The 27794-nt window shown below is 38.7% G+C and overlaps 1 protein-coding gene across 2 annotated transcripts in view; it reads left to right on the top strand.

The window, feature by feature from the left end:
• The window catches only part of CEP63 (centrosomal protein 63), a 79811-nt gene that overhangs the window by 1324 nt on the left and 50693 nt on the right, over positions 1-27794 (top strand). For both annotated transcript variants that reach the window (XM_068974230.1, XM_068974222.1), the window contains exons 2-3: positions 8738-8806; positions 11069-11246. In XM_068974230.1, the coding sequence (XP_068830331.1) occupies positions 8763-8806; positions 11069-11246 (222 nt within the window). In that variant the 5' untranslated portion in view covers positions 8738-8762. The remainder of the gene's footprint in view (positions 1-8737; positions 8807-11068; positions 11247-27794) is intronic.

Below are 27794 nucleotides of genomic sequence, written 5' to 3'. Positions count from 1 at the left end.
ATTGTAGTTGTTGTATGTATTAATTGTATTGATGCCACTTGTCTCCCGTTAAAAGGTAGAACAACTTTGGCCCTTCCCGTTCTCAGTTAACATAGTAGTGGTATTGGATGGTAACAGCATCAGTAGTCAACTTTATTAGAGCTTCCTACTTTTAGGAAGCTTGTTTGAAATTCAGCTAAAACCCACACTGACCTGGGTTTCAGGAGTTGAATTTTTGGTTTCTGTGTTAGTTTAAATATTTTTCTTTAAGAACTCAGATTGTGATTTCAGCTTTACAAAACTAGTTTTGTCATCACATCTATGAAAATTAGTAAAAATCCTATAGACTGAGGGCAGGAAGAGAAAGGGGCAGTGGAAGAGGATGAGATGGTTGGATGGCATCACTGACTCATTGGACATAAGTTTGAGCAAACTCCAGGAGATAGTGAAGGATAGGGAAGCCTAGCGTGCTGTAGTCCATGGGGTTGGAAAGAGTTGGATATGACTTAGCGACTGAACAACATTGTCAGTATTCAGTCTGGGTTCAGATTTTCCCACCTGTCCCATATATGTGTTTTTAAAATCAGCTTGTTTGGATTAAAATCGCATAGAGATCCATGTGTTGCTAAGATTTTTTTGGTTTGTTTTGATGAAGATCATTTTAAAAGTCTTTTATTTATTACAGTATTGCTTCTGTTTTATATTTTGGTTTTTTGGCCACTTGGCATGTGGGAGTTTAGCTCTCCGACCAGGGATGGAACCAGCAACCCACTGCGCTAGAAGGCAGAGTCTTAACCACTGGACCTCCAGGGAAGTCCCTCAGTCTTATTTAATGTTACAATTTTGTTACCTCCCTTTTTTCCCTTAACATTCTAGATTTAGTTCATTGCATCCAGATGCCATCTTTTAACTTGTACACCTGTTCCCTTTATTTCCTTTAAAGGGAATAAACTGGTAGTGAGGCACAGCCCATATAGTAGGTGTCAGCCACCTGTGGCTATTTAAATGAATTAAAATTAAATAAAACTAAAAATTTCAGTTTTCTAGTTGCATTGGCCACATTTCAAGTGTCTAATAGTCACATATGCCAAATGCTGCATATATAAAGTGTCTTCATAATTGCATAAAATTCTGTTGAACAGCACTGATCTAGAAGCTTGATCAGATTCAACCTTGACTTTTTTGGGGGAGGAAGCAGAGGAAGATTTCATTGTTGGTGCAAAATACTTAAGTGAGGCATGTTATTTCTGAGTTTCTCTCTTTCTTAATGTTAAGATTGAGCAGTGTGGGTTCAGGTATTGTCAGCCCAGTCCATTCATCATGAAATAATCCATGAACCATTCACTTAATGGTGAGATCCTTTCATGGATTTAAATTGCTTATATCCATTGCATTAGGGGCTGCAATATAGTGATTTTCTGATTCCATCATTCCTTAGTATTTATTAGCTGGAAATTTTTTATGAAGAACTTTTTAACTCACCAGCTGTTTGATTACCCACCAGCTATTTGAAATACAGTTTGTATAGGAAAAGCAAGAAAAATGCTTAATTCTTTCCCTCTATTTTCAGAGCACAGTAATGAGTTGGTGGCCTAGCAACCTTCAAAGGTAACCATGAGGATTTTCTTTTTTTTTAATCATCATGAACTTATAGATTTGAATATATTTTAACTGTCTCAACCTATTGCAGTCTTTTTTTTTTTTTTTGCATACTTAAGTTGTTGGCAAGTGGCAGCCTGTTTAAGTTGGCTCCTGTCCACTTTGATATGACCAGTGGTAGTCTTTGAGAGTTTCCTTATTTTCTTTTAAAACATGTTCCTGGCTCACTTATACATTTCTGGCCACCAAGAAGCCCTGGTTCCTTGAGGTGATTTGAGAGAGAAGTCTGGGTGCCAGAGGTCCTCTTGCTACTAGGTTGGTCATTGGTTTTAGGATTTACAGTAGCCAAAGTTAGGAAATAGGTACATTTTAAAAACAAGAACCATACAGAATTCACATTGATATTGCCAGTTTAATTTTATAGCTTTTTAAAAACACTTGATTTTATATTTTTTATATCTTTTTCTCTTTTGCTTATTAACATAGTTACTTTTTTCCTGTATGTAATTCTTTCAAATTAAGGATACCAGATTTACTGTTAACTGTTTCCTGAATGGTGTTTAGGATTTCTTTGTAGTACTTTTTTGTCCTTAGTACCTACCCCACTTGAAATATGTATAGTAAAGTTATTGTGTTTTCAAAGCATATGAAGCAATTTGTTACATGGTAAGGCTGCCAGCTTGGTATCTAGTTGACAGTTTATTTCATTTCTAGTAATTTTCAATACTGCTTTTTTCTTTCTTCATTTGGATTTGTTTCATTATAAGTAAAACATTGGCATAGTGCCTATAAAACAAGTACCTGTTAAGGTCCTTCCCGACAAATTTAGCTTCCTGTTTTCTCCACCCTGACTATTTCCCTTTCTTATAGGTATCATATTTACTAGCTTGGGGCTTGTCCTTACGTAAGAACAAATGCACTATATGTTATATATCTGTATATAATTTTATATGCTTAATGTATTTTGACAATCATGCATAACATGTATTTTATATTTCTCTACTGTGAACAGGGTTGAGGATCTTTTCATATGTTTAAGTTCATTTGGATTTCTCTTTCTGTGAACTCTTTGTTCATATCTTCTGTCCATTTTTCTATAGATTTCTTTTTTCCCTTCAGTTTTTAGAAGCTCTTTATGCATTTGGATAATTAACCTTTGTGATAAAACTTTAAGTATTGTTGTCATTTATCTTTCAGCTTTGCTTACAGCATTTTTACCATGTAAGATTGTATTTTTATTTACTAAAGATTTCTTAGTCTTTGCCCTTATTTTTTTGAATTTGGAGTCATAATTTAGACCATGTTTTAAAATTTCACTTTTATTTTGGGAGGTTTCTTTTATCTTTTATCTGATAATTTTCTCCCTTAAGTTTAAGTAGGAACCCTTCTGGGCATTTGTAAATGATACTGATTATTTATTGGAGCAGGTACAGTTTTTCAGTCATAGTATATCTGACACAGCCATAGATCTTTGTAATCACAATAACACCAAGGCAGTTAAGGGACAAAACATTGTAATCCTCCTTTAAAATGAGACTTGATGAATAGACATATTCTTTCTCTTAGGATTAATTAATAATTCCAACTAGATTTATTTTGTTTCTGTGTCCCATTTTGTGAATATTTTGATCTCAGGCACATACCTCTGGCTATTTTTCCTGACCTATAAGGTGAAGAAGCTAAATTGGAGGCCTTCCGGTCCTTTCTAGCTCTTAAATCCCAATATGTTAATGAATTTCAAAGATTTGCCCATTATTAGATACCCTCTTTGTATTCTTTTTCCTCTAAGATTTAAAGTATGTTTTCCCAGCTTTCCAGACTTGAGGAAAAAGCCTATATTTCTTTTAACCACCTTATTCTAGATTTCACTGATTTAAAACAGTCTTCATTCCAGTGGAGATTTTTAATTATAACTTTTGTTTGTTGATGTCTTGGTCTAAATGCTGAAATGACTGAGCTTGTCCTGTACCAATTATAGAGCTACAGAGTTTCCATTTAACTACTTTAACATTTTATGTTAATGGCAAGGAATAACAGATTATTAAACTAATTAACAGGTTGGTGCAAACACAATTGTGGTTTCAGACTGTGAATTTTAAATCATTATAACTAGGCTCAAGTCCATCTTTATTAATCAAAATAGTGTGTTAAGTTGCTCAGTCATGTTCGATTCTTTGCGACCCCATGGACTATAGCCTGCCACGCTCCTCTGTCCTTGGGATTCTCCAGTCCATTGGAGTGCATTGCCATTCCCTTCTCCAGAGGATGTTCCCCACCCTAGGATCGAACCCATGTCTCTTATGTCTCCTCCATTGGCGGGCAGTTTCTTTACCACTAGTGCCACCTGGGAAGCCCAATCAAAATAGGAACCATTACAGTCAACATATTTTTGCCAACAACAAATAAGTTTGTTTATTACTGTAGCATAAAAATTCATGCCTTGGGATTCCATGAGCTTATGGAAAGCATTTTCTGTCACCGCACTGGTTGTGGAAGCATTTTCCCTGCAAAAAATTGTTAAGATGCTTGAAGATGTGGTAGTCTGTTGAGTCAGGTGAATATGGGGGATGAGGCAAAACTTTGTAGCCCAATTAGTTAAACTTTTGAAGTGTTGGTTGTGTGACATGTGGTCAGGCGTTGTTGTGGAGAGGAATTGGGCCCTTTCTGCTGACTAGTGCCAGCTGCAGGCATTGCAGTTTTTGGTGCATCTCATCAATTTGCTGAGCATCCTTCTCACATATAATGGTTTCACTGGGATTCAGAAAGCTGTAGTGGATCAGACAGGCAGCGGACCACCAAACAGTGATCATGGCCTGTTTTTGGTGCCAATTTGGCTTTGGGAAGTGCTTTGGAGCTTCTTTTCAGTACAACCCCTGAGGTGGGGGTTGCCATTTATCCTACAACATCCACTTTTCATTGCATATCACAGTCTGATTGAGAGACGGTTCATTGTTGTTGTGTACGATAAGGGAAGACGACACTTCAGAATGACTTTTTTTTTTTTTTTTTGATTTGCAGTCAGCTCATGCGGCACTTACTGAGCTTTTTCACCTTTCCAATTTGCTTCAAATGCCAAACAGCTATAGAATGGTTGATGTTGAGTTCTTCAACAACTTCTGTAGTTGCAAGAGGATCAGCTTCAGTGATCCTTTCACTTGCTTGTTGTCAACTTCCGATGGCTGGCCACTGTGCTTCTCGTTTTCAGGCCTCTCGTCTCCTTTGCAAAACTTCTTGAACCACCATTGCTCTGTACATTCATTAGCAGTTCCTGGGCCAAATACATTGTTGATGTTATGAGTTTTCTCTGCTACTTTATGACCCATTTTGAACTCAAGAAAATTGTTCAAATTTACTTTTTGTCTAACATCATTTCCCTAGTCTAAAATAAATATAAAATAAATAGCAAGTAATAAGTCATTAGCAAAAAAATATAAAGTGAGAAATTGCATTAAAATGATGTATAACATAACTGCATGTATACAAAAATGTATTCCAACATCAAAGGGCAAAGTTTGACAGTGCAAAAACTTTTGCACCAACGTAATACTTAAAATTGTATTTATTTTGGACAAGAATAAACTTCACATAATTATTGCATAGAACAGGCCAAAAAGGAAAGCAAAGTAATGTACTGCATGCAGCTGAATGAGGGTCAGATTGTTTAGAAAAGGAGTCCGTGATACAGCTGCTGGAGAAACTCAGAAAAGTCCATAGAAAATCTGAGTTCTTTCTATTTACCTGATCCTCAGGAAGGAGAAGGGATGGTGTTTGTTAGCTGCTCAAGATGATGGTGAAAGTATTTTTAAACAAACATTATATATTAGATTATTTTCTATAGCATTTGTTACTTACCTTCCCTACATCACCCCCACCTTTTGTTTGAAACAGAGCTCATTATCTTAGACTTAGACCGTGGTTTTAATTTCTGAAATGGGCCATGTTCACTGTTGTGCTACTGCCCTCTGGTGTCCATGGAGGTGGTGTCATAGTTCAGTCTGTATTTCTTCCTGTGTCCAGACTTTTCAGTTTGGTTTCATTTTGTTTATATCAGGAAGATATTATTAAATCAAAAGAAGATATGCTGATATATTTTAAGATCTGGAATACTGTAAAATATATAAAGATCACCTATTGGCTGGAGCTTAGGAGCCGCACTGCCTAGGTTTGAGTCCTGGGACTGTGGTTTGTAGTTTACCATAATCAAGTTAACCTTTCAAGCTTCAGTTTCCTCAAAATGATAGTATGTATCTTGTATCATTGTTACGAAGATTGAATTAGACAGTACAGACAAGGTAGAACAGTTGAGCATTCAGTGACTTTTCGCTTCTCGTTGGACGTGAATTTGAGTAACTCCTGAAACTAATGGAGGACAGAGGAGCTTGGCGTGCTATAGTCCATGATGTCAGACACAACTTAGCAACTGAACAACAACAAAATAAATATTGCTAGTTACTAAATAATGCCATCCAGAAAATATATTGTGTATTATGTTACTAAATCTAAATATCCACAGAGTTGTCAAGAGCATGGTACTTACAGTATGTATGTGTTTGACCATTAGAATCCCTTTAAAAACGGGAAAAAATTTTGAAGACTATATAGGTCATGCCCCTTCATAAAGAAAGAAAGTGAAGTCCAAGGACACAAAACTAGTTAGTTGCAGAGTAAGACTCTCCTGGATCTTCATCTGCATAGTACTGTCTGAACTGTGTACTGCCATTCAGTTCCCTGCAGTGGAGCAAAGCAGAATCTTTGTCTTGTTGTAATTGACTGTATCATTGTTTGAAAGACAGTGGAATAGAACATGAAAACCTTTAACTTTTTATTTTATCTAATTTTGGCATAATAAAAATGATAAACCAACTAGAAAGAAATCCTCCTTGCCATATTTATGCATGAATAGTTATTTAATACTCCGGATAGTAACTTTAGAAATAGGTGCAGACAATGTGCCATGGTTGTATTTTCCAGTCTTCTTATTCTCCTGTGTTTGCAGGATACCCTATGCATGTCTCTATCACTGTATTTATCACTTCAGGGGAACATTTTAGTAAATTTTTTTTCTTTCCTGTACTGGACTATTAATTCCTTGAAAGGGGCTATTTCAGTTTCAATACTGTATATCTAGTGGTTTGTTCAGTTCCGTTCAGTTCAGTTGCTCAGTCGTGTCCGACTCTTTGAGACCCCATGAACCGCAGCACGCCAGGCCTCCCTGTCCATCACCAACTCCTGGAGTCCACCCAAACCCTTGTCCATTGTGTCAGTGATGCCATCCAACCATCTCATTCTCTGTCATCCCCTTCTGCCCTCAATCTTTCCCAGCATCAGGGTCTGCATCAGGTGGCCAAAGTATTGGAGTTTCAGCTTCAACATCAGTCCTTCCAGTGAACACCCAGGACTGATCTCCTTTAGGATGGACTGGATGGATTTCCTTGTAGTCAAAGGGACTCTCAAGAGTCTTCTCCAACACCACAGTTCAAAAGCATCAATTCTGCATTCAGCTTGCTTTATAGTCCAAATCTCACATCCATATATGACCACTGCAAAAACCATAGCCTTGACTAGATGGACCTTTGTTGGCAAAGTAATGTCTCTGCTTTTCAATATGCTATCTAGGTTGGTCATAACTTTCCTTCCAAGGAGCAAGTGTCTTTTAATTTCATGGCTGCAATCACCATCTACAGTGATTTTGGAGCCCAGAAAAATAAAATCAGCCACTCTTTCCACTGTTTCCCCATCTATTTGCCATGAAGTGATGGGACCAGATGCCATACTCTTAGTTTTCTAAATGTTGAGCTTTAAGCCAACTTTTTCACTCTCCACTTTCACTTTCATCAAGAGGCTCTTTAGTTCTTCTTCACTTTCTGCCATAAGGATGGTGTCATCTGCATATCTGAGGTTATTGATATTTCTCCCAGCAATCTTGATTCCAGCTTGTGCTTCTTCCAGCCCAGCGTTTCTCATGATGTACTCTGCATGTAAGTTAAATAAGCAGGGTGACAATATACAGCTGTGATGTATTCCTTTTCCTATTTGGAATCAGTCTGTTGTTCCATGTCCAGTTCTGTTTGTTGCTTCCTGACCTGCATACAGGTTTCTCAAGAGGCAGGTCAAGTCCTCTTAGAGCAATATAATTTGAAGAGGATTCAGAGTTGAGCCTCTGAATTTTGAAGGAAGAAAGCAGTTCTTCAGGAATGAGTAGTGGTTTGACACATGAACATTCTGAAGATTTCTGATAAGTGAGAAACCTACAGCACTTATGTTCACTGGCATATCCAAATTTAAGGGCGGTCTTTCTCGTCTCATTTACCTTTCTTTATGGTGTGTCTTTCTCTTTCTGTGACAGTCTGTTCTGTCTCCCTTCCCTTCTTTCTCTGCTAGATTCTTCTCTGTAGTTCTCCAGCTATAGACCAGTTTATACAGGGGGCTAGGTAAAAAAGGGAGGGGAATTGAGATAAGCCAGCCGAAAGCATTCAGCGCAGATCAGGTTGAAATGCCACACTAAGCCCTGGAGCTGCAGGTATAAATAAAACTGGTTTTCTGCCCTTGAGGGTGGAATAGTAAGGGGAAAAGGTGTGAAAAAAGACATTTCCAGTGTGATGTAACTGTAGTGAAATGACCTGTTAAGGACTAAGAACAATGAAGTGCAGAGGAAGGAGGTCAGTAGTCGCCTCTTAGGGGATGGAAGCTGTTCTAGGAGCTTCGTGGGCCTGTCATCTAGAGTTGAATAGGAGCTCCCATGATGGACCAGTAAGTTCAAGCACAGAACGTTTACCTTTTAACACTGTCTCTTTAAAAAAACTCACTTTTCCTCTGACCTCTTGTTTTTTTAGTGTCTGTGTCCCTCTGCTGCTAGCACCCCACTTCCACCCAGACCTGCTCTTATATGAGACAGTAGGGATGCCACAATAAGGTATTTGACTTCAGTCATGCAGGGAGTGTCACTGGCAGCACAGATCATTGTAAGTTACTTTGAAGTGTGTTCATTTCTGCTATTTCTTGAAGGGATATTCCTTGACTCTTCTACAGTTATCCTAAGGAGTGCTACATTTTCTCATTGTTAATTTGTATGCTTTCATGCACATTCTTAAGTTTGTAAGTTGGAATGTTACAACATAAAAAATGAGTTTTCTCCTGACTGACATTTTTGCTTTCCCAGTTGCCAAAAGAAAGGAGATTTGGCGATGGAGGCTTTGTTGGAAGGAATACAAAATCGGGGGCATGATGGGTAAGTTTGCTTTTGACCCTAAGTTTCTCACTGAGTTTAAAAAACATGTCTGAGTTACACCTCTGAACATTTTGTGCTTTGGGTGCAGAAGCAGAAATGTGAACAAAATCTAGGCTGATCCATGTCATGTTTGTGGACAGCATCTCTCCGTGGGGTGTTTCCCTCATCTCAGCAGTGTGAAACTGGATACTTTCTGTCAACCCACTTTAAATTTTTGACTTTTAAAAAACAAAAGGATTTTGTGATACTAAGAGCAAATGATTTTTTTTTTTAAAGTATTTAAGTCTTAGTAGTTATCTCTCTTGGAGAAGGAAATGGCAGCCCACTCCAGTACTCTTGCCTGGAAAATCCCATGGACAGAGAAGTGCTGGGGTACTGCCCTGGTGGATCCAGGGAATTCAAAGGGGAGACGGCGTAGGCAAGGAAAACTTATTTATTTAGAAATATAAAAGAAATTAAGAAGAAATAGTATAGTAGGAAATTTTAGTGGAGAAAAGAGGCTGAATAACTTGGTTTACGTGGAGAAGTAATAAAATCTCAGGACAAGAGATTTGCACCATCTACTTCGGGCCACCAGCGCCCGTTTGAATAGCGGAGGGTGCCCCGCTTTGGGCTCCCTCTTTCATGGATCTTAGAAGCCGGGGCAAGTAAGTAGACATGGTGAGCCTCCCCGCTCTAGATGGGAATTCAGCCAGAAAATAGAGTAAAGAAGACGTGGGGGAAACCAGTCCAGTGACTGGCCCCTCCTCTATTGTTGTAAAGGCTTTTTATACCTTTTTTTTGTACATAGAGATCAATGGATAATATATAATTATGCAACGTCAGCAGCCCTGACTCTTATTGAGACCAGGCTTTCTCTCTGCATACCTAGTTGTATACACAAGTCTTAGGTGATTTACATCATCTTCTGGTCAGAAGGCCAATTAACATTTTACGGCCCTTTTCTGATAAGGGTTTGTCAACCAGAAGACTTATTTGTCTTAAAAATGTTGTTGTTCTCAATGTCTGGTGCCACTCTCAGAAAGCACTAAATAAAGTTACATTCTTACATAGCAAGGATACAACAATTTATAACAATGAAAGAAGTAAAGTGATTTATAACAAAGAGAAAAGTAGTTAACTCAAAAGTCTAGTGTTGCTAACATCAAAACTACTATATTCCTATTTCTGCATCCCAATTACATTGGTCCTCCCAGGTGCCTAAAAGATAAAGGTTATGGAGGCCTGGCGGCAAACATTAACTCAACAAACTCTTCACCAAACTAATTCTTAACTCTAAAAGGCTCTGTATCTTTAAGATGTTTTGAGCTTCATGCCTCTCACAGTTGGGGGCTGTAAACAATCCATAAGTTGTAAAGTCCGGTCAGATAAGTTAGGAAGCCATCAAAAGGGGTTTAAGCCGAGACATTCTTTTTACATGCAGGAGACTGTTAACTGGAGCTCTGAATTAACTCTTTCCAGAGAAAAGGTAGTAATGTCAGAAGAGTATAGTATAGCAGACAGTAAACAGACAGATTTTGGTTTCGGGGTAGATGCTCATACAGAGGACCCCTTGAGACCTGACCCGCCTTGCCCATCAGGCCTCTCCGCATGACATTGTCATGGGTGGGATCTCCCGTGCTGGCTCCCGGCAGAGAAGCTCTCTGTGGCCATTCCTGGAAACCTCATTGAATCCAATACATTTGTGTCCACTTGTGTTTTTACCTTTGTAATATCTGACATCTCCTGAAATACTGAAGGACATCAGTAAGTTTACAGGAAGATAGATTGTAGTAAGTTGTTAATAATAAGTTGGAAAGAAGTAGTTGAAATAAATTTGGCTCAAGGATGAATTTCTTAAGACAGTTCTTAAAGTTATATTGTCATTTTCCTACTTGTTTCCAAAGCTTTTTATTTGCTTGGCTAGCTGAGAATATGACATATGCTTGCCGGGATTCTTCGGAAAGCTTCCCTAAAATGTTAAAGATGAGATAGTTGTTGGTTGTGGAAGGCTCACTCCCAAACCAGACTTCCACCAGTCTGTGTTTGGCCACATGATGTAGGCTTTAGGTCGGCTGCTGGAGGAAGACTGTTCTGTGGAATAGGTGATCACCTTATGTGCCTTAAAGGGAAAAGCTCAGAGATCCTGTTTTTTACTTCTGATTATTTGTTGACATTGTTCCACCTTAGGTAGGTTTACATTTGCTCTGTTTTTACATGTGAAAGATGAAAAGCCACTTGGAGATATGTTCTATGTTCTTAAGGGTCTGTTCTTATTTATAGGGGATTTTTGACATCCTGTGAAGCAGAACTGCAGGAGCTCATGAAACAGATTGACATAATGGTAGCTCATAAGAAATCTGAATGGGAAGGACAGACACATGCTCTAGAAACTTGCTTGGACATCCGTGAACGGGAACTTAAGGCTCTCAGGAGTCAGTTGGATTTGAAACACAAAGAGGTAATGCAGACGATTTGCTGCTCTTATTGATATTTTCACTTTGCCTTTTATTAGGTTGGTACAAACGTAACTGTGGTTTCAGACCGTGAATTTTAAATCATTATTCATTCATTTCACTCACTCAGTCGTGTCCAACTCTTTGCGACCCCATAAACTGCAGCACGCCAGGCCTCCCTGTCCATCACCAACTCCCAGAGTTCACCCAAACCCATGTCCATTGAGTCGGTGATGCCATCCAACCATCTCATCCTCTGTTGTCCCCTTCTCCTCCTGCCCTCAATCTTTCCCAGCATCAGGGTCTTTTCAAATGAGTCAACTCTTCGCATCAGGTGGCCAAAGTATTGGAGTTTCAGCTTCAGCATCAGTCCTTCCAATGAATATTCAGGACTGATTTCCTTTAGGATGGACTGGTTGGATTTCCTTGCCATCCAAGGGACTCTCAAGAGTCTTCTCCAACACCACAGTTCAAAAGCATCAATTCTTCTGCATTCAGCTTTCTTTAAGTCCAACTCTCAAATCCATACATGACCACTGGAAAAACCATAGCCTTGACTAGATGGTCCTTTGTTGGCAAAGTAATGTCTCTGCTTTTTATTATAACTATGCTCAAACACATCTTTATTAATCAAAATGGGAGCCATTATATTCAGCACATTTTTGCCAATAGGAAGTTTATTCCTGTAGCATAAAAATCCGTGCCTTGGGATTACATGAACTGTTGGAAAGCATTTTCTGCCTCCTGCTAGTTGTGAAAGCGTTTTCACTGAAAAAAGTTGTCAAGATGCTTGAAAAAGTGGTAGTTGGCGAGAGGTCAGCTGAATATCACAGATGAGACAAAACTTCGTAGCCCAATTCATTCAAATTTTGAAGTGTTGGTTGTGTAATGTGCAGTGGGGCATTGTCATGGAGAAGAATTGGGGCCTTTCTGTTGACCAGTGTTGGCTCCAGATGTGGCAGTTTTTGGTGCATCTCCTCAATTTGCAGAGCATACTTGTAGATGGAATGGTTTTGCCAGGATTCAGAAAGCTGTAATGGATCAGACGGGCCGCAGACCAACATACAGTGACCATGACCCTTTTTTTTTGGTGTGTCTGGCCTTGGAAAGTGCTTGGGGCTTCTTTGTGGTCCAGTCACTCAGCTGGTTGTCTCTGGTTGGCGTGTGAAATCCACTTTTTGTTGCACGTTACAGTCAGATCAAGAAATAGTTCATTGTTGTTTGGATTTTTTGATTTATGGTCAGCTCACAAGGTACCCACTTATCAAACTTTTTCACCTTTCCAGTTTGCTTCAATGCCAGATGACTGTAGAATGGTCAACATCGAGTTCTTTGGCAGCTTCTCATCTAGTTCTAAGAGGATCAGCTTCGATGATCCTCTCAGTTGGTCGTTGTTAGCTTCTTATTGCTGGTCACTGTGCTCCTCATCTTTAAAGTTCTTATCTTTGCAAAACTTCTTGAACCGCCACTGCATTGTAAGTACATTACAATTACTGGACCAAATGTGTTGTTGATGTTGCAAATTGTCTCCATGGCTTTACAACCCATTTGGAACTCAAATAAGAAAATTGTTCAAATTTGGTTTTTGTCTAGCATCATTTCCATAGACTAAAATAAAGGTAAAATAAATAGCAAGTAATAAGTCATTAGCAAAGAAATATAAAGTGAGAAATGTGCATTAAAACGATGTATAACCATCACATTTAAGAATGCATTCCAATATCAAATGGCAGAGTTCAAGAATGCAAAACCGCAATTACTTTTGCACCAACCTAATATGTTTCTCATATATTTGTTGAAGAAAGCATTAAAATTTTTTTAAAACTCCGTTTATTAAAACAAAACACTGATCACTCATTTCTTCCACCATCTGATCCAAGTTTTGCCTCTTGTAGCCACCAATGTGTTTTCTTTATCTATGAGCTTATTTTTTGTTTGTTTTTGTAGATTCTACATGTAAGAGAGATCAGACAGTATTTGAGTATCTGTTTTTCTTTGTCTGAATTACTTCATTTAGTGTAATGCCCTCAAGGTCTACCTGTGCTGTGGCAAGTGGCAACTTTTTTGTTTTTTATTGCTGAGCAATACTCTTTATATATACACATACCCCATGATCTCTTTATCCATTCATTCATCAATAAATACTGAGGTTGTTTCCACATCTTTGTATTATAAATACTTCTACAGTGAGCATGAGGATGCATGTATCTCTTTGAATTAGTGTTTTTTAGTTTTCTTTAGAAAAATACTCAGAGGTGAAATTACTAGATTGTATGGTAGTTCTATTTTTAATTTTTTGAGGAATCTCTGTATTATTTTCCATAATGGTTACACTAACTTAAGTGTTTGCAAACAGTGCACAAGGTTTCCTTTTTTGTCTGCATCCTTGCCAATACTTGTTATTTGTTGTCTTTTTGATACTAGCCATTCTGCAAGGTTTGAGTTACTCTCTCATTGTGGTTTTGATTTTCATTTCCCTGATGATTAGTGATGTTGACCATCTTTTCATGTCCCTGTTAGTTATCTGTATGTCTCCTTTGGAAAAATGTGTATTTGGATCTTTTGCCCATGTTTTCATTGGATGATTAGTGGTTTTTTGCTTTTGAATTGTGTAAGTTCCTTGTGTGTTTCGGGTATCAACCCTCTATCAGTTACGAATGTGCAGATATTTTCTCTCGTTCGGTAGGTTGCCTTTTTCATGTCGTTGATGGTTTCCTTTGCTGTGCAGAAGCTTTTTAGTTTGATGCAGTCACAGTTGTGTATTTTCCCTTTTGCTGCTTTTAATTTTTTTACTTTTGCTTTTGGTGCAGTTTCAAAATATTATCACTAAGACCTATATCAAGGAGCTTACTGCTTATGTTTTCTTCTAGGAGTTTTATGGTTTCAGGTCTTAATGTTCAAGTCTTTAATCCATTTTGAGTTAACTTTGTGAATGGTGTAAGATAGTGGTTCAGCTTCATTCTCTTGCATGTGACTATCCAGTTTACCCAACATCATTTATGGAAGAAACTGTCTTTCCCCATTATATAGTCTTGGTTTGTCATAAATTAATTGACCATATATATGTGGGTTTATTTCTGGGCTCTTTATTCTGTTCTATGGATCTAAGTCTCTGATTTTATGCCAATAAAACTTTACTGTTTGCATGTAATAATAGCTTTATAATATACTTGGAAGTTAGGGAGCATGGTGCCTTCAGCTTTGTTCTTTCTCAAGATTGCTTTGACTGTTCAGGTCCATACAAATGTTAGGATTTTTTTGCTTTATTTATGTGAGAAATGCCATTAGAATTTTGATATCTGCTTCACTGAAGTTGTATTTTGCTTTGGATAGTATTGCCATTTTAACAATAGTGATTCTTTCAGTCTTTCATCTTTCCATTTATTTGTGTCTTTTTCAATTTCTTCTCTAACGTTTTATAGTTTTCAGTATACACATATTTCACCTTGTTGGTTAAATTTACTCCTAGGTATTTTACTATTTTTATGCAGTTGTAAATGGAATTATTGTCTTTGATTTCTCTTTTTGATAGCTTGTTTTTAAACACAATAGATTTTTAAATTGATTTTGTATCCTGTAGTATTATTGAAGTCATTTATTAGTTCTGTTAGTTTGTGATGGAGTCTCCGGTTTCCTAGCTATGTTCGTGTCATCTGCAAACAGTGACAGTATTGCTTCTTCCTTTCCAATTTGAATGCTTTTATTTCTTTTTTTTGCCTAACTATTCTGGCTGCAGCTTCCAATACTGTGTTGAATAAAAGTGGTGAAGTGAACATCCTTGTATTATACCTGTTCTTAGAGGAAAAGCTTCGAGATTTTCAACATTGAGTACGTTAGCTGTATGCTTGTCATGTGTGCCATTAATTATGTTAAGGTATGTTTCCTCCATACTTGCTTTGTTGAGAGATTTGAGATTTTTATCATAAATGAGTGTATTTGAGTTTTGTCAAATATTTTTTATGCATCTATTAAGATGATCATAGCATTTTTGTCTTCATTTTGTTATATAGTGTATCACATTGACTGATTTACAGATGTTGGACCATTCCTGCGTCTCTGAAATAAATTTCACTTGATAATGGTATGTGATCCTTTTAATGTATTGCTGAATATTTTGTTGAGAATTTTTGCATCTATGTTCATCAGGGATATTAGCCTGTAAAAAAAAGTCTTTTTTTTTTTTTTTTTAATAGTACTCTTGTCTGGTTTTGGTGCAGGGTAATACCACCCTCATAAATTGTGTTTTGAAATGATCCCCCTCTTATATTTTTTTGGAAGAGTTTGAAGAAGATTGATATTGATTCTTCTTTGAATGTTTCATAGAATTCACCAGTGAAGCCGTTTGGTCCTGGACTTTTGTTTGTTGAGAGTTTTTGATTACTGAGTCAATCTGCTTGCTAGTGATTGGTCTGTTCAGACTTTCCGTTTCATTGTCATTTAGTCTTTGAGCATATACGTTTGTAGGAGTTTATCCATTTCTTCTGGTTTGTCTAATTTGTTGGCGTATGATTGTTCACAGTAGTCTGTATGATCCTTTGTATTTCTGTGGTATCACTCGTAATATCTCCTCTTTCATTTCTGACTTATTTGAGTCCTTTCTCTTTTTTTTCTTAGTCTAGCTAAGGCTTTGTCAATTTTATTTGCCTTCTAAAAACTAGCTCTTATTTCACTGATCTTTGTTGTCTTTTTAGTCTCTATTTCATTTATTTCTGTTCTAAAGGATGACAGAGGGTGAGATGGCTGGATGGCATCACCACCTCAATGGACATGAGTTTGAGTAAACTCCTGGAGTTGGTGATGGACAGGGAGGCCTGGCGTGCAGTCCATGGGATTGCAAAGATTCGGACACAACTGAGTGACTAAACTGAACTGAATCCTTATTTCTTCTCTTGTACTAACTTTGGGCTTTGTGTTTTCTTTTTCCAATTCATTAAGGTGAAGTTAGATTGTGTGTGAGATTTTTTTTTGCTTCTTGAAGTAGGTATTTATCACTGTAAACTTCCTTCACAGAACTGTTTTTACTGTATTTTATAAGTTTTAGCATGTTAATGTCTACATTTTTGTTTTTCTGAAGGTATTTTTTATTTCTCTTTTGATTTCTTCCTTGGTCAATTGGTTATTCAGTAGCACGTTGTTTAATCTCCACATAGTTGTATATTTTCCTTTTTTCGTCATGTAATTTCTCATTTCATGCCATTGTGATTGGAAAAGATGCTTGATGCTATTTAAATATTCTTAGATTTATTAGGACTTGATCTCTGGCCTAACATATGATTTATCTATCTATTAAAGATGTTCAGTATATACTTGAGAAGAATGTGTATTCTGTTGTTTTTGGATGGAGTGTTCTATAAATATCTGTTAAGTCCGTATAGTATAATATGTTGTTTCAGGCTGATAGCTCCTTACTGACTTTCTGTCTGGATGATCTTTTCATTGATGTAAGTGGGATATGAAAGTCCCCTGTTATTATTGTATTGCTGCCTATGTCTCCTTTTAGGTCTGTTAATAATGGTGAGACATATTTAGGTGCTCCTATTTTGGGTACATAAATATTTACAAATGTTATATCCTCTCATTGGATTGACCCCTTGATGTAATGCCCTTCTTTGTCTCTTATTAAAAAGTATGTTTTATAGGTTTGTTTTTTGTTTGTTTTTAATACAAATATAGCTAATCCATCTTTCTTTTTTGGTTTTCATTTGCATGGAATCTCTTTTTCTACCCCTTTACTTTCAGTGTGTCCTTATATCTAAAGTGTATCTCTTGTAGGCAGCATATATAGGAGTGTGTTGCTTTTTATTTCTTCAGCCTTTCTATGGCTTTTGGTTGGATAATTTAGTCCATTTACAGATAAAGTAATTATTAATAAGTATGTGCTTATTGCCATTGTGTTAATTGTCTCCTAGCAGCTTTTGTAGTTTTTCTCTGTTCGTTTCTTTTGCTCTCTTCCTTTGTGATTTGATGACTTTCTTTAGTGGTATTCTTATATCTGTTTCTCTTTCTCTTTTGTTTATTTATTGTAGGTTTTTGCTTTGTGGTTACCATGAGACTTACATTTAACAACTTATATCTGTAACAGTCTATTTTAAGTTGATAACATCTGAAGTTTGATCCCATTCTGAAACTCAACATTTATTCTCATGTTGTATGTCTTAATGTCACATTTTATATATTTTTATCTTGTGCATTTTTAGCTAATTATCATACTAGTTTTTTCATTTAACCATTATATTAACTTTATTAGTAATTAACCTGCTGCTGCTGCTGCTGCTGCTGCTGCTAAGTTGCTTCAGTTGTGTCTGACTCTGTGCGACCCCATAGATGGCAGCCCACCAGGCTACCCCATCCCCGGGATTCTCTAGGCAAGAATACTGGAGTGGGTTGCCATTTCCTTCTCTAATGCATGAAAGTGAAAAGTGAAAGTGAAGTCGCTCAGTCGTGTCCGACTCTTAGCGACCCCATGAACTGCAGCCCACCAGGCTCTTCCGTCCATGGGATTTTCCAGGCAAGAGCACTGGAGTGGGGTGCCAGTGCCTTCTCCGATTAACCCACTACCTTCACTATATATTCACTTTTCCAATGATAATTATCCTTTCATTTGTGTTCTTGTTACTAATTAAAATTAGCATCCTTTCTGTCAGCTTAAAGGAGTCCCTTTAAAATTTCTTATTTAGCCAATTTAGTGGTGGTGAACTCCTTTAACTTTTGCTTGTCTGAAAACCTTTATCTCTCCTTTGATTCTGAATGAAAACTTTGCCGGGCAGAGTATTCTTGATTGGACATTTTCTTCTTCCGGTACTTTGAATGTATCATGCTTTCTGGCTTACAATGTTTGTGCTAAAAGATCAGCTGATAGCTTTATGAGAGTTCCCTTGTACAGAACTAGTTTTTCTCTCACAGCTTTTTAGATGATCTCCTTATCTTTAACTTTTGACATTTTAGTTATAATGTGTCTTGGTATGGGTCTCTTTGACAGCTTCTTTTTAAGTATAATTTTAGTTATTTATCATTTATCTTTGGCTGTGCTGGGTCTTTGTTGCTGCGTGAGCTTTCCTCTGGTTGTGGCGAGCAGGGGCTGCTCTCTGGGTGTGGTGCGCAGGCTTCCCCTTAGAGTGGGTTCTCTTGTTGCAGAGCGCAGGCTCTAGGGCATGCAGGCTTCAGTCGCTGCAGCACCAGTGCTCAGTAGTTGTGGCTCCTGGGCTCTAGAGCACAGGCTAAGTAGAGAGTTGTGGCCCATGGGCTTAGTTGCTCTGAGGCATGTGGCATCTTCCCAGATCAGGGATTGAACCCATGTCTCCTGCATTGGCAGGCAGATTCCTTACCACTGAGCCACCAGGGAAACCCTGGTAGCCTCTTGTTTGGAATGCTCAGGACTTCTTGGATCTGGATGCTTGTTTTCTTGCCCAAGTTAAGGACGTTTTCAGCCGTAATTTTTTCAAACTAAGATTTCTACTCCTTTCTCTCTTCCTCTTTTAGGAACCCTATAAAGTAAAAGTCTGTTTGGTGTTGTCCCATAAGCTCCTGAAGCCATCTTCACAGTATTCATTCTTTTTTTCAGTTTGCTGCTCTAATTGGGCGTATTCCATTGCCTTGTCTGTGAGTTGACTTCATCTAGTCTGCCATTGTGGAGAAGGCAGTGGCACCCCACTCCAGTACTCTTGTCTGGAAAATCCCATGGATGGAGGAGCCTGGCGGGCTCCCGTCTATGGGGTCGCACAGAGTCGGACACGACTGAAGCGACTTAGCAGCCGCAGCAACAGCAGGCTGCCGTTGAACCCCTTTAGTGTGTTCTTCAGTTCAGCTATTGTATTCTTTGGTTCTATGATTTCTACTTGGTACTTTCTTATATTTTTCTTGTCTCTTTGTTGAAGTTCTCATTGTGTTCTTCCATTCTTCTCCCCAGTTCAGTGAGCATTTTTGTGACCATTACTTTGAACTCTTATCAGGTAATCCCAAATTACTTACCTCCATTTCATTAAGGTTTCTTCTGAGGTTTATTTTCATTTGGAACATATTCCTCTGTTCCTTGACTCTCCATTTGTTTCTGTATAGTAAATGAAATAACCACCTCTTCCAGTGTTGAAGGAGTGGCCTTGTGTAAGAGATGAACCTTGTAGTTCAACCCTGCCTCAGCTTCTGGTTGTTTCTCAAACATCTGTGCTTGTCTAGGCAGCCTATTGTATTTTTAGTAGCACCTAGTAGTTGAGGATGTGCCAAGACCTGTCATTGTCCCAAAGTGGAGAATCTCAGCACCTAGATTCAGACTGACTGGAAGCTGGGGCAGCAGCATTTAAAGTATGCAAATATATATAGTTCTGAAGGGCTGCAGGAGTAAGCCACACTGGTCCTCAGAGCCAGGCGATTTGGAGGCCATCATGTGGGCTCCATTTGAGCTGTTTTCTGGGTAATACTTCTGGGCTAGAGCAAGGCAGAGGGAGAATGCCAAGAAGGTGTCACAGCCTATGTTCTTTGAGAGCAACTCCATAGGCCACTAAATGTGAGCCAAACTTGAAGCCTACTCCTTAGGACAAAGGTCTGAGACAAGTAAAGGGGACTCTTTCACAGAAAGCCTGGGGAGTGTGCCTCATTCTACTTTCTGTACAGTGCCTTAAGGGTAGTAGCCTGCTAAGAACTATCCCTCTGATTGCCATAGTCCTGTGGGATCCCGGAATGCAGGTCCTCCCACCTAGAGCTAGGTAATCAAAGGGAGGCCCCTGGGCACAAGCCATGTGTACAGCCATGCCATCTGTGCACTGGAGATGCTGTTAAGTTGCTTCAGTCGTGTCTGACTCTGTGTGACCCCATAGACGGCAGCCCACCAGGCTGCGCCGTCCCTGGGATTCTCCAGGCAAGAACACTGGAGTGGGTTGCCATTTCCTTCTCCAATGCATGACAGTGAAAAGTGAAAGTGAAGTCACTCAGTCGTGTCCAACTCTTAGCAACCCCATGGACTGCAGCCCACCAGGCTCCTCCATCTATGGGAATTTCCAGGCAGGAGTACTGGAGTGGGGTGGAAAGGATTGCAGTCAATGCCAAGATGCATGCCTAATCAGAAGCTTGTCCCTTAGCAATCTTGATGATCCTTTAATAATCTCCCTTCACAGAAAGAATGCAACTCCAGGGTCTGTTGCCTTTTGCTGTGCCTTTGTGATAGTAGCTGTTTAAGAACTCTTTCTCCTTGGGTTGCAGTCCTGTAAGACCCACGAGTATAAGTCCCACTGACCACCTTTGCTTAGTCGCTCAGTCATGTCCAACTCTTTGTGACCCCATGGACTGTAGCCTACCAGTGGGGATTCTCCAGGCAAAGATATTGGAGTGGGTAGCCATGCCCTCCTCCAGGGAATCTTCCCAACCCAGGGATTGAACCTAGGTCTTTTCCTCATTGCAGGTGGATTCTTTACCATCTGAACCACCAGGGAAGCCCAAGAATACTGGAGAGGGTAACCTATCCCTTCTCCAGGGGATCTTCCCAACCCAGGAATTGAACCAGGGTCTCCTGCATTGCAGGTGGATTCTTGCAAATCCACCAGGGAAGACCCCACTTACCACCAGAGCCAGTTAATGTAGACATGTTCTGTAGTAGCAGTCACAAAAATCCTGGCACCTGACTAGAGCATCAGCTCCTTTCTGGGTGACACTGATTATAACAGTTCCTTAGGACCCAGAACACGAAGCTTCCTTGGTCTCTAGAGCCAGGTAATCTAGAATCATATCCTGGGCAGGAGCTGTAAAAATCAGGACATCAGAGAAAGCTTCTCTTCCAGGAGATAGTGGTGATCTGGAGCATGACAAAGGTGGTACCTTCCAGTCTTTGTTTCCAGAGTGTTCCAGCAGGATCCTAGCTGTGTGTGTTGAATAAGACCCCTGTCCCTTTAGCTGAGGTTTTAATGGTGGGCCTTACTCACTTTAAGTCTAGCCCCAATTGGCTGCCTCTGAGCTGGACTCTGGGATGGGTGAGTCCAAGCATATGAGCCCTCTAAGAGGTGTTTCTCAGGTTGCTATCATTTTGTGGATCTTGGGACACAAGACCCATTGGTTTTCAAAAATTAGATGTTTGGGGGCTCACCTCTCAAGTGCATGTCTTAAAACTTGGGGTGCCCAAGGTGAGGTTTGAACCCTTTGCTCCTCAAGGAGAAGCTCTGAGTTTTGAGTTCCCTTCTGGTTATGGTTGCTACACTAGGGGTGAGATTTATGGTGAGATTGTGTCTCCATCTCCTCTACAGGTTTTTGTATGGTTTTCTTTTCTTTTGTCCAACATGTAGTTGTCCCTCAACCAAGCTTTAAGTTTTTTTCTGAGAAGAAACTGTTCCATGTTTAGCTGTAGATCCAGTGAGTCTGAGGAGGGAGGTGAGTTCAGAATCTTCCTACATCGCTATCTTGAATTGTTAATGCTCTTTTTTATAATGCATAGAAAGTATTTGTATGTCAAATTCTGTTTTTTTTTTTTTCAGAAGAAAAATTCATTGGTGAAAATGCATAAGAATGTTAATGTTTTTAATATTTCAGAGATCATGTTACCTTTGTCACATGTAGTACATATGTAACTTCTTTAAGAAAATGTAAAGGGAGTCACATGATCATTCTGTTCCATGCCCATGTTAATAATCACTGAGTTTAGTGAATGTTGTTTTTGGCCACACTGTGTGATTAGTGTAAAAAGTTAAGCCCAGATTCAACAATTTGCTTCTTTTGGTTAGGTTTAAAATAAAATTCAGAAAACTTAAAAAAAATGTATATTTACACTTGTTGAAAAGAAAAGGGGACATAGACTGGCGATTCGTTTCTTACGTGATAGTATACATGTTTCAATGCCATTCTCCCAAAACCAGCCTATGTCGGATGCAGGATACAGGATGCTTGGGGCTGGTGCACGGGGATGACCCAGAGAGATGTTATGGGGAGGGAGGTGGGAGGGGAGTTCATATTTGGGAACGCATGTACACCCGTGGTGGATTCATGTCAATGTATGGCAAAACCAATACAGTATTGCAAAGTAAAATAAAGTAAAAATAAAAATTAAAAAAAAAAGAAAAGGGGAAAAGAAAGAAAAGAAGAAAATAAATATTATTTATGATCTCACCACCCAGTGTTATTGCTGATTTTTGGAAAAAGTTTAATAACATTTGCTAATTGATTTCTCTTAATTTAGCTGGTACAATAAAAAGAACATTGAATACTGGAAGAGAAGAAGAAAGCATATATAAGTGCAAGAATGTCCCCTAAATTTCTGGCATAAATACTAATCTCAGAAGGACTGGAAGGACTGTAGGTAAAACTGGTCCCAAGCCCCACTTGGATGGGCTTTCCTACCAGTAGGATCACCACTCATTAGTGCTGCTGTTCTGGTTCTTAAGGGTACTTCTGTGAGTGATACACTGAGATTTTGATTTTGTTGATGGTACTGCACTTATCAAGAATATCTTTGAAATGTTTCATGTCACAAGGAAAGTGTTAGGCTTCATAGAGTGTTTTTTTCCTTGTCAAGAGAATCTGTCAGTGGGTTGGCCTTTTGCAGTTTGGGTCATAGCAGTACAGTTGACTCTTGTACAATGTGGGCGTTAGATGCATTGACTCCAATGCACTCAAAAATCCACATAGAACTGTATTAGTCAGCCTTCTTTATAGTCAGCCTTCTTTATCTGGTGGCTCAAATGATAATGAATCTGTCTGCAGTGCAGTAGATCTGGGTCGATCCCTGGGTTGGGAAGATCCCCTGGAGAAGGGAAAGGCTACTCACTCCAGTATTATGGCCTGGAGAATTCCAGCCCATGGGGTTGCAAAGAGTCCCACACAATTGAGCTACTTTCACTTTTACTTTCTTCCTCTTTATCTGAGAGTCCACATTCATGAATTCGTGTAGCTCTGCAGTATTTATTGAAAAAAAATCTATATATAAGTGCACCCATGAAGTTCAACCATGTTGTTTAAGGATCAACTGTACATAGTTACATTGGCTATGTTAGATTGTGTTCTGAGATGCCACCTGCTAAACTGGAATTTATTTTAAAATTTGGGTAGACTTTTGAGAATGTATTTTAAAGTTATATCTCATGAAAAGATACTGAAGTTATTGAAAAAGTACATGGAATGATAATCATATATATGTATATTTTTTGTAATTTAGGTAGAGTCAGTGCTCCTTGGTAAGTTACTTTAGTTACCACTTATTTATTTCTTCTGGGGCAAAACACAGGTAGTTCCATTTAGTAAGTTAAGGTGATAGTGGTTTCCTAGTTAAACACTGTACTGTTGACCTTTGAACAACCTGGGAGTCAGGGGGCACCAATCCCCCATGCAGTGGAAAATCTGTGTACAATTTTACAGTTGACTCTTTTATCTTGGGGCTTTCTTGGTGCCTCAGATAGTAAAGAATTTGCCTTCAGTGCAGGAGACCCGAGTTCAGTCCCTGGGTCAGGATGATCCTCTGGAGAAGGGAATGGCAACCCACTCCAGTATTACATGGAAAATCCCATGGACACAGGAACCTGTCAGGCTACAGTCCATGGGGTCACAAGGAGTCAGGCACGATTAAGCGACTAACATTGTAACTTGTATCTGTAGTTCTGAATCTGTGGATTCAGTCAACTTTGGATAGTGCAGTATGTAACACATGTTTATTGAAAAAAATTCCCATATAGGTGGATCTGTGCAGCTTAGACCTATGTTGTTCAAGGGTCATATCTATATATGTAGATGTCTAAGTTGTTTATTTTGTTAGAAACTCCCATGTATGTTTCTGTGAATTAAAGAAATTCCCTTGTGTGTAATCGTGAGACTGTTTTGTCACTCCTGGGCTGTTTAAATTTATTCCTGTAGGTCAGTTTTGATGTCACAGGCACTACCGCACTACAGGCAGACTTCATTTTATTGTGCTTCACTTTATTGCACTTTGCAGATACTGTATTTTTTACAGATTGAAGGTTTGTGGCCACCTTGAGTTGAACTCAAGTGTGTAGGCATCTTTTTTCTAACAGCATTTGCTCACTTGATGTCTCTGTGTCTAATTTTGGTAATTCTTAAGTATTTCTTTTTTTAAACAAATAATTTATTTTCGGCTGTGCTGGGTTTTTGTTGCTTTCCTTTAGCTGCAGGGAGCAAGGGCTACTCTAGTTGCAGTGCATGGCTTCTCTTTGTTGTGACTTCTCTTGTTGCAGAGCATGGGCTCCAGAGCACATGGGCTTCAGGAGTTGTGGCACATGGGCTCAGTAACTGTGGCTCCTGGTCTCTGGTGGTGGTGGTTGTTCAGTTGCTCAGTCATGTCTGAGTCTTTGCAACATCATGGTCTGCAGCACGCCAGGCTTCCCTGTCCTTCACTGTTTCCCTGAGTTTGTTCATGTCCATTGAGTCAGTGATGCCATCCAGCCATTTCATCTTCTGTCGCCTCCTTCTCCTTCTGCCTTCAGTCTTTCCCAGCGTCAGTCTTTTCCAGTGAGTCAGTTGCATCAGGTGGCCAAAGTGTTGGAGCTTCAGCTTCAGCATCAGTCCTTCCAGTAAATATTCATGGTTGATTTCCTGTAGGATTGACTGGTTTGATCTCCTTACTTTCCAAGGGATCCTCAAGAGTCTTGTCCAGCACCACAGTACAAAAGCATCAATTCTTCAGTGCTCAGCCATCTTTATGGTCCAACTCTCACAACTATACATGACTACTGGAAAAGCCATAGCTTTGTTAGCAAATGATGTCTCTGCTTTTTATTTGTTGTCTGGGTTTGTCATAGCTTTTCTTCCAAGGAGCAAGCATCTTTTAATTTCATGACTGCAGTTACCATCTGCAGTAATTTTTGAGCGCAAGAGAATGAAATCTGTCACTGTTTCCACTTTTTCTTCGTCTATTTACCATGAAGTGATGGGACAAGATGCCATGATCTTAGTTTTTTAATGTTGAGTTTTAAGCCAGCTTTTTCACTGTTTTCTTTCACTTTCATTAAGAGGCTCTTTAATTCTTCTTTGCTTTCTGCCATAAGGGTGGTGTAATCTGCGTATCTGAGGTTGTTGATATTTGTCCCAGCAATCTTGATTCGAGCTTGTGATTCATTTCTCATGAATCACCCAGCATTTCTCATGATGTACTCTGCATATAAGTTAAATAAAGCAGGTGACAATATACAGCCTTGACATACTCCTTTCCCAATTTTGAACCCTCTGTTGTTCCATGTCCAGTTTTAACTGTTGCTTCTTGACCTGTACACAGGTTTCTTAGGGGACACGTCAGGTAGTCTGGTATTCTCATCTCTTTAAGAATTTTCCAGTTTGTTGTGATCCACACAGTCAAAGGCTTTAGCATAGTCAATGAAGCAGAAGTAGATGTTTTTTGAAATTCCCTTACTTTTTCTATAATCCAGCATATGTTGGCAATTTTATCTGATTCTGCCTTTTCTGAATCCAGCTTGGACATCCGGAAGTTCTTGGTTCACATACTGCTGAAGTCTAACTTGAAGAATTTTGAGTGTAATCTTGCTAGCGTGTGAAATAAGTGCAATTGTACAGTAATTTGAACATTCTTTGGCATTGCCTTTCTTTGGGATTGGAATGAAAACTGACGTTTTCCAGTCCTGTGGCCATTGCTGGGTTTTCTAATTTGCTGACATATTGAGTGCTGCACTATCTTTTAGGATTTGAAATAGCTTTGCTGTAATTCCATCACCGCCACTAACTCTGTAGTGATACTTCCTAAGGCCCACTTGACTTCACACTCCAGGATGTCTGGCTCTAAGTGAGTGACCACACCATTGGGTTATCTGGGTCATTAAAACCTTTTTTGGTACAGTTCTTATGGTAGTCTTAATAGTTGTGGCCCATGGGCTTAGTTGTACTGTGCACAGGATGGGATTAAACCTGTGTTTCCTGCATTGGCAGGAGGATTCTTTACCACTGAGGCCCCAGGGAGACTTGATTCTTGCAATATTTTAAATCCTCTATTCTGATGATTGTTAGCATTTTTGTTTTTAGCAATACAATGTTTTTTAAATTAAGATAGATATATGCATTGCTTTTTAGACATAATGTTCTTGCACATTTAGTTGACTATAGGACAGTGCAAACATAACATTTATATGTGCTGGGAAACCAAAAATATTTGTATGACTCATTTTATCACAAAATTTGCTTTATTGTGGTGATCTGGAAGGAACCTGCAGTATTTCTGAGGTATCTCCATACTTAACACTTAAAAAGATAAACTGACGGGATTGAGCAGATGGGCTCCTTTGTAAGGATTTGAAGATTACAAGTTTGGGCATCAAGACGTAAAAGATATTTAGAAATGTAGCTGTCAGTGATTTGCTGCTTCATTGATTGGGTTGCTGGAACTTGATTAAGTTTCTAGAGGTAAAGTGCATTTACCAAATACTAATGATAAGAATCTGTTCCATAGAGTTGATCTGTGATATTGTAATTTCACTGTTATTGGTAGTAATATATTTGTTAATCTACTTGAACAGCATATGATAGAAGAACTAGAATATAGGCCTTTAAGTTTTTGTCATTTTTGATTGTAAGTTTCAGGCCTAGGAGCAGTTAGCCCCATGGTATAAACCAGTGCTACTCAAATGACAGGTTCACGGTGAGGTAACACTTGCATCAGAATGTAAATCAGTGCATTGCATCCTTCACATCACAGAACGTTTTGCTGTATAAAAATGGCAGTTGCACCAAACAGTGTTTTTTGTAACATAATTGATTTACATTCTGCTTCAAGGTTCTTAGCTCAGTTGGATTGCTGTTGTGACCAGGTCCAGCCCATCTGCAGCTCATACTTGGAGGAGTACTAGTATAAACAGCTCATTTCATAAGTGAATGCTTTATCTGTTTTCTGATTACACTGTTTGGATGGGATTGGTTTTAATGGACCTTGCTGCTGCTATTACCTTCCAGTGCCCTACAGAGCAGGTAGACCTAATGAAACAAGTAAGGGGTTTGGAGTCCTGGCTGTGCATTTTTTCACCTGAATGGTGGTGGACAAAATAATTTAATGTCTCTGAGCCTGTTTCATCCTGTGCAAAATGAGGATATAATTCCTCTGTTCCCATGTTGTGAAGATTGAGTTACGGTTTAAGAAACCACTTTAAAAACTCTAAATTGTAGTTACAATGATATCATCCATACTGACAGTTTTCAAAATATGACCTCCTTTTCTCTGCCTAATGCCTATTGCTGAGAGTGAGGGAGTTGTTTGTACTAGTAAGAAATATACTTTCTTTAAGAAATTTAAATATTGTTGCTTAACTATTATGAACAGGACTCTGGTTAATAAATAAAATTTAACAATTGTTTCTTCACATTTTATACTAATGTTTTGACTCTTATAATAAATGAAAAGAAAAATAGTTCTTTAAGTCTCATAAGAAAAAACAATGATCATCTGCCCTATTCCTCTGAACCTAGGATTCTTGCTTCTCTAAGCAAGTATTTTAACTCCTTGTTATCTTTAACTCCTTTTTTTTTTTTTTTTTCTTTTGGCATTCTCCTCTTATTTCAAAATAACATTTTATGGCCTATTCTTAAGTTTTAGTCTTAGCTATTTATCTAATAGGGCTTCCCAGGTGGCTCAG

The sequence above is a fragment of the Capricornis sumatraensis genome, chromosome 1, assembly GCF_032405125.1.
Source record: "Capricornis sumatraensis isolate serow.1 chromosome 1, serow.2, whole genome shotgun sequence".
Taxonomy (NCBI): domain Eukaryota; kingdom Metazoa; phylum Chordata; class Mammalia; order Artiodactyla; family Bovidae; genus Capricornis; species Capricornis sumatraensis.
Note: the sequence above shows the minus strand (reverse complement) of the source record. Positions and strands in the feature narration are given on the sequence as shown.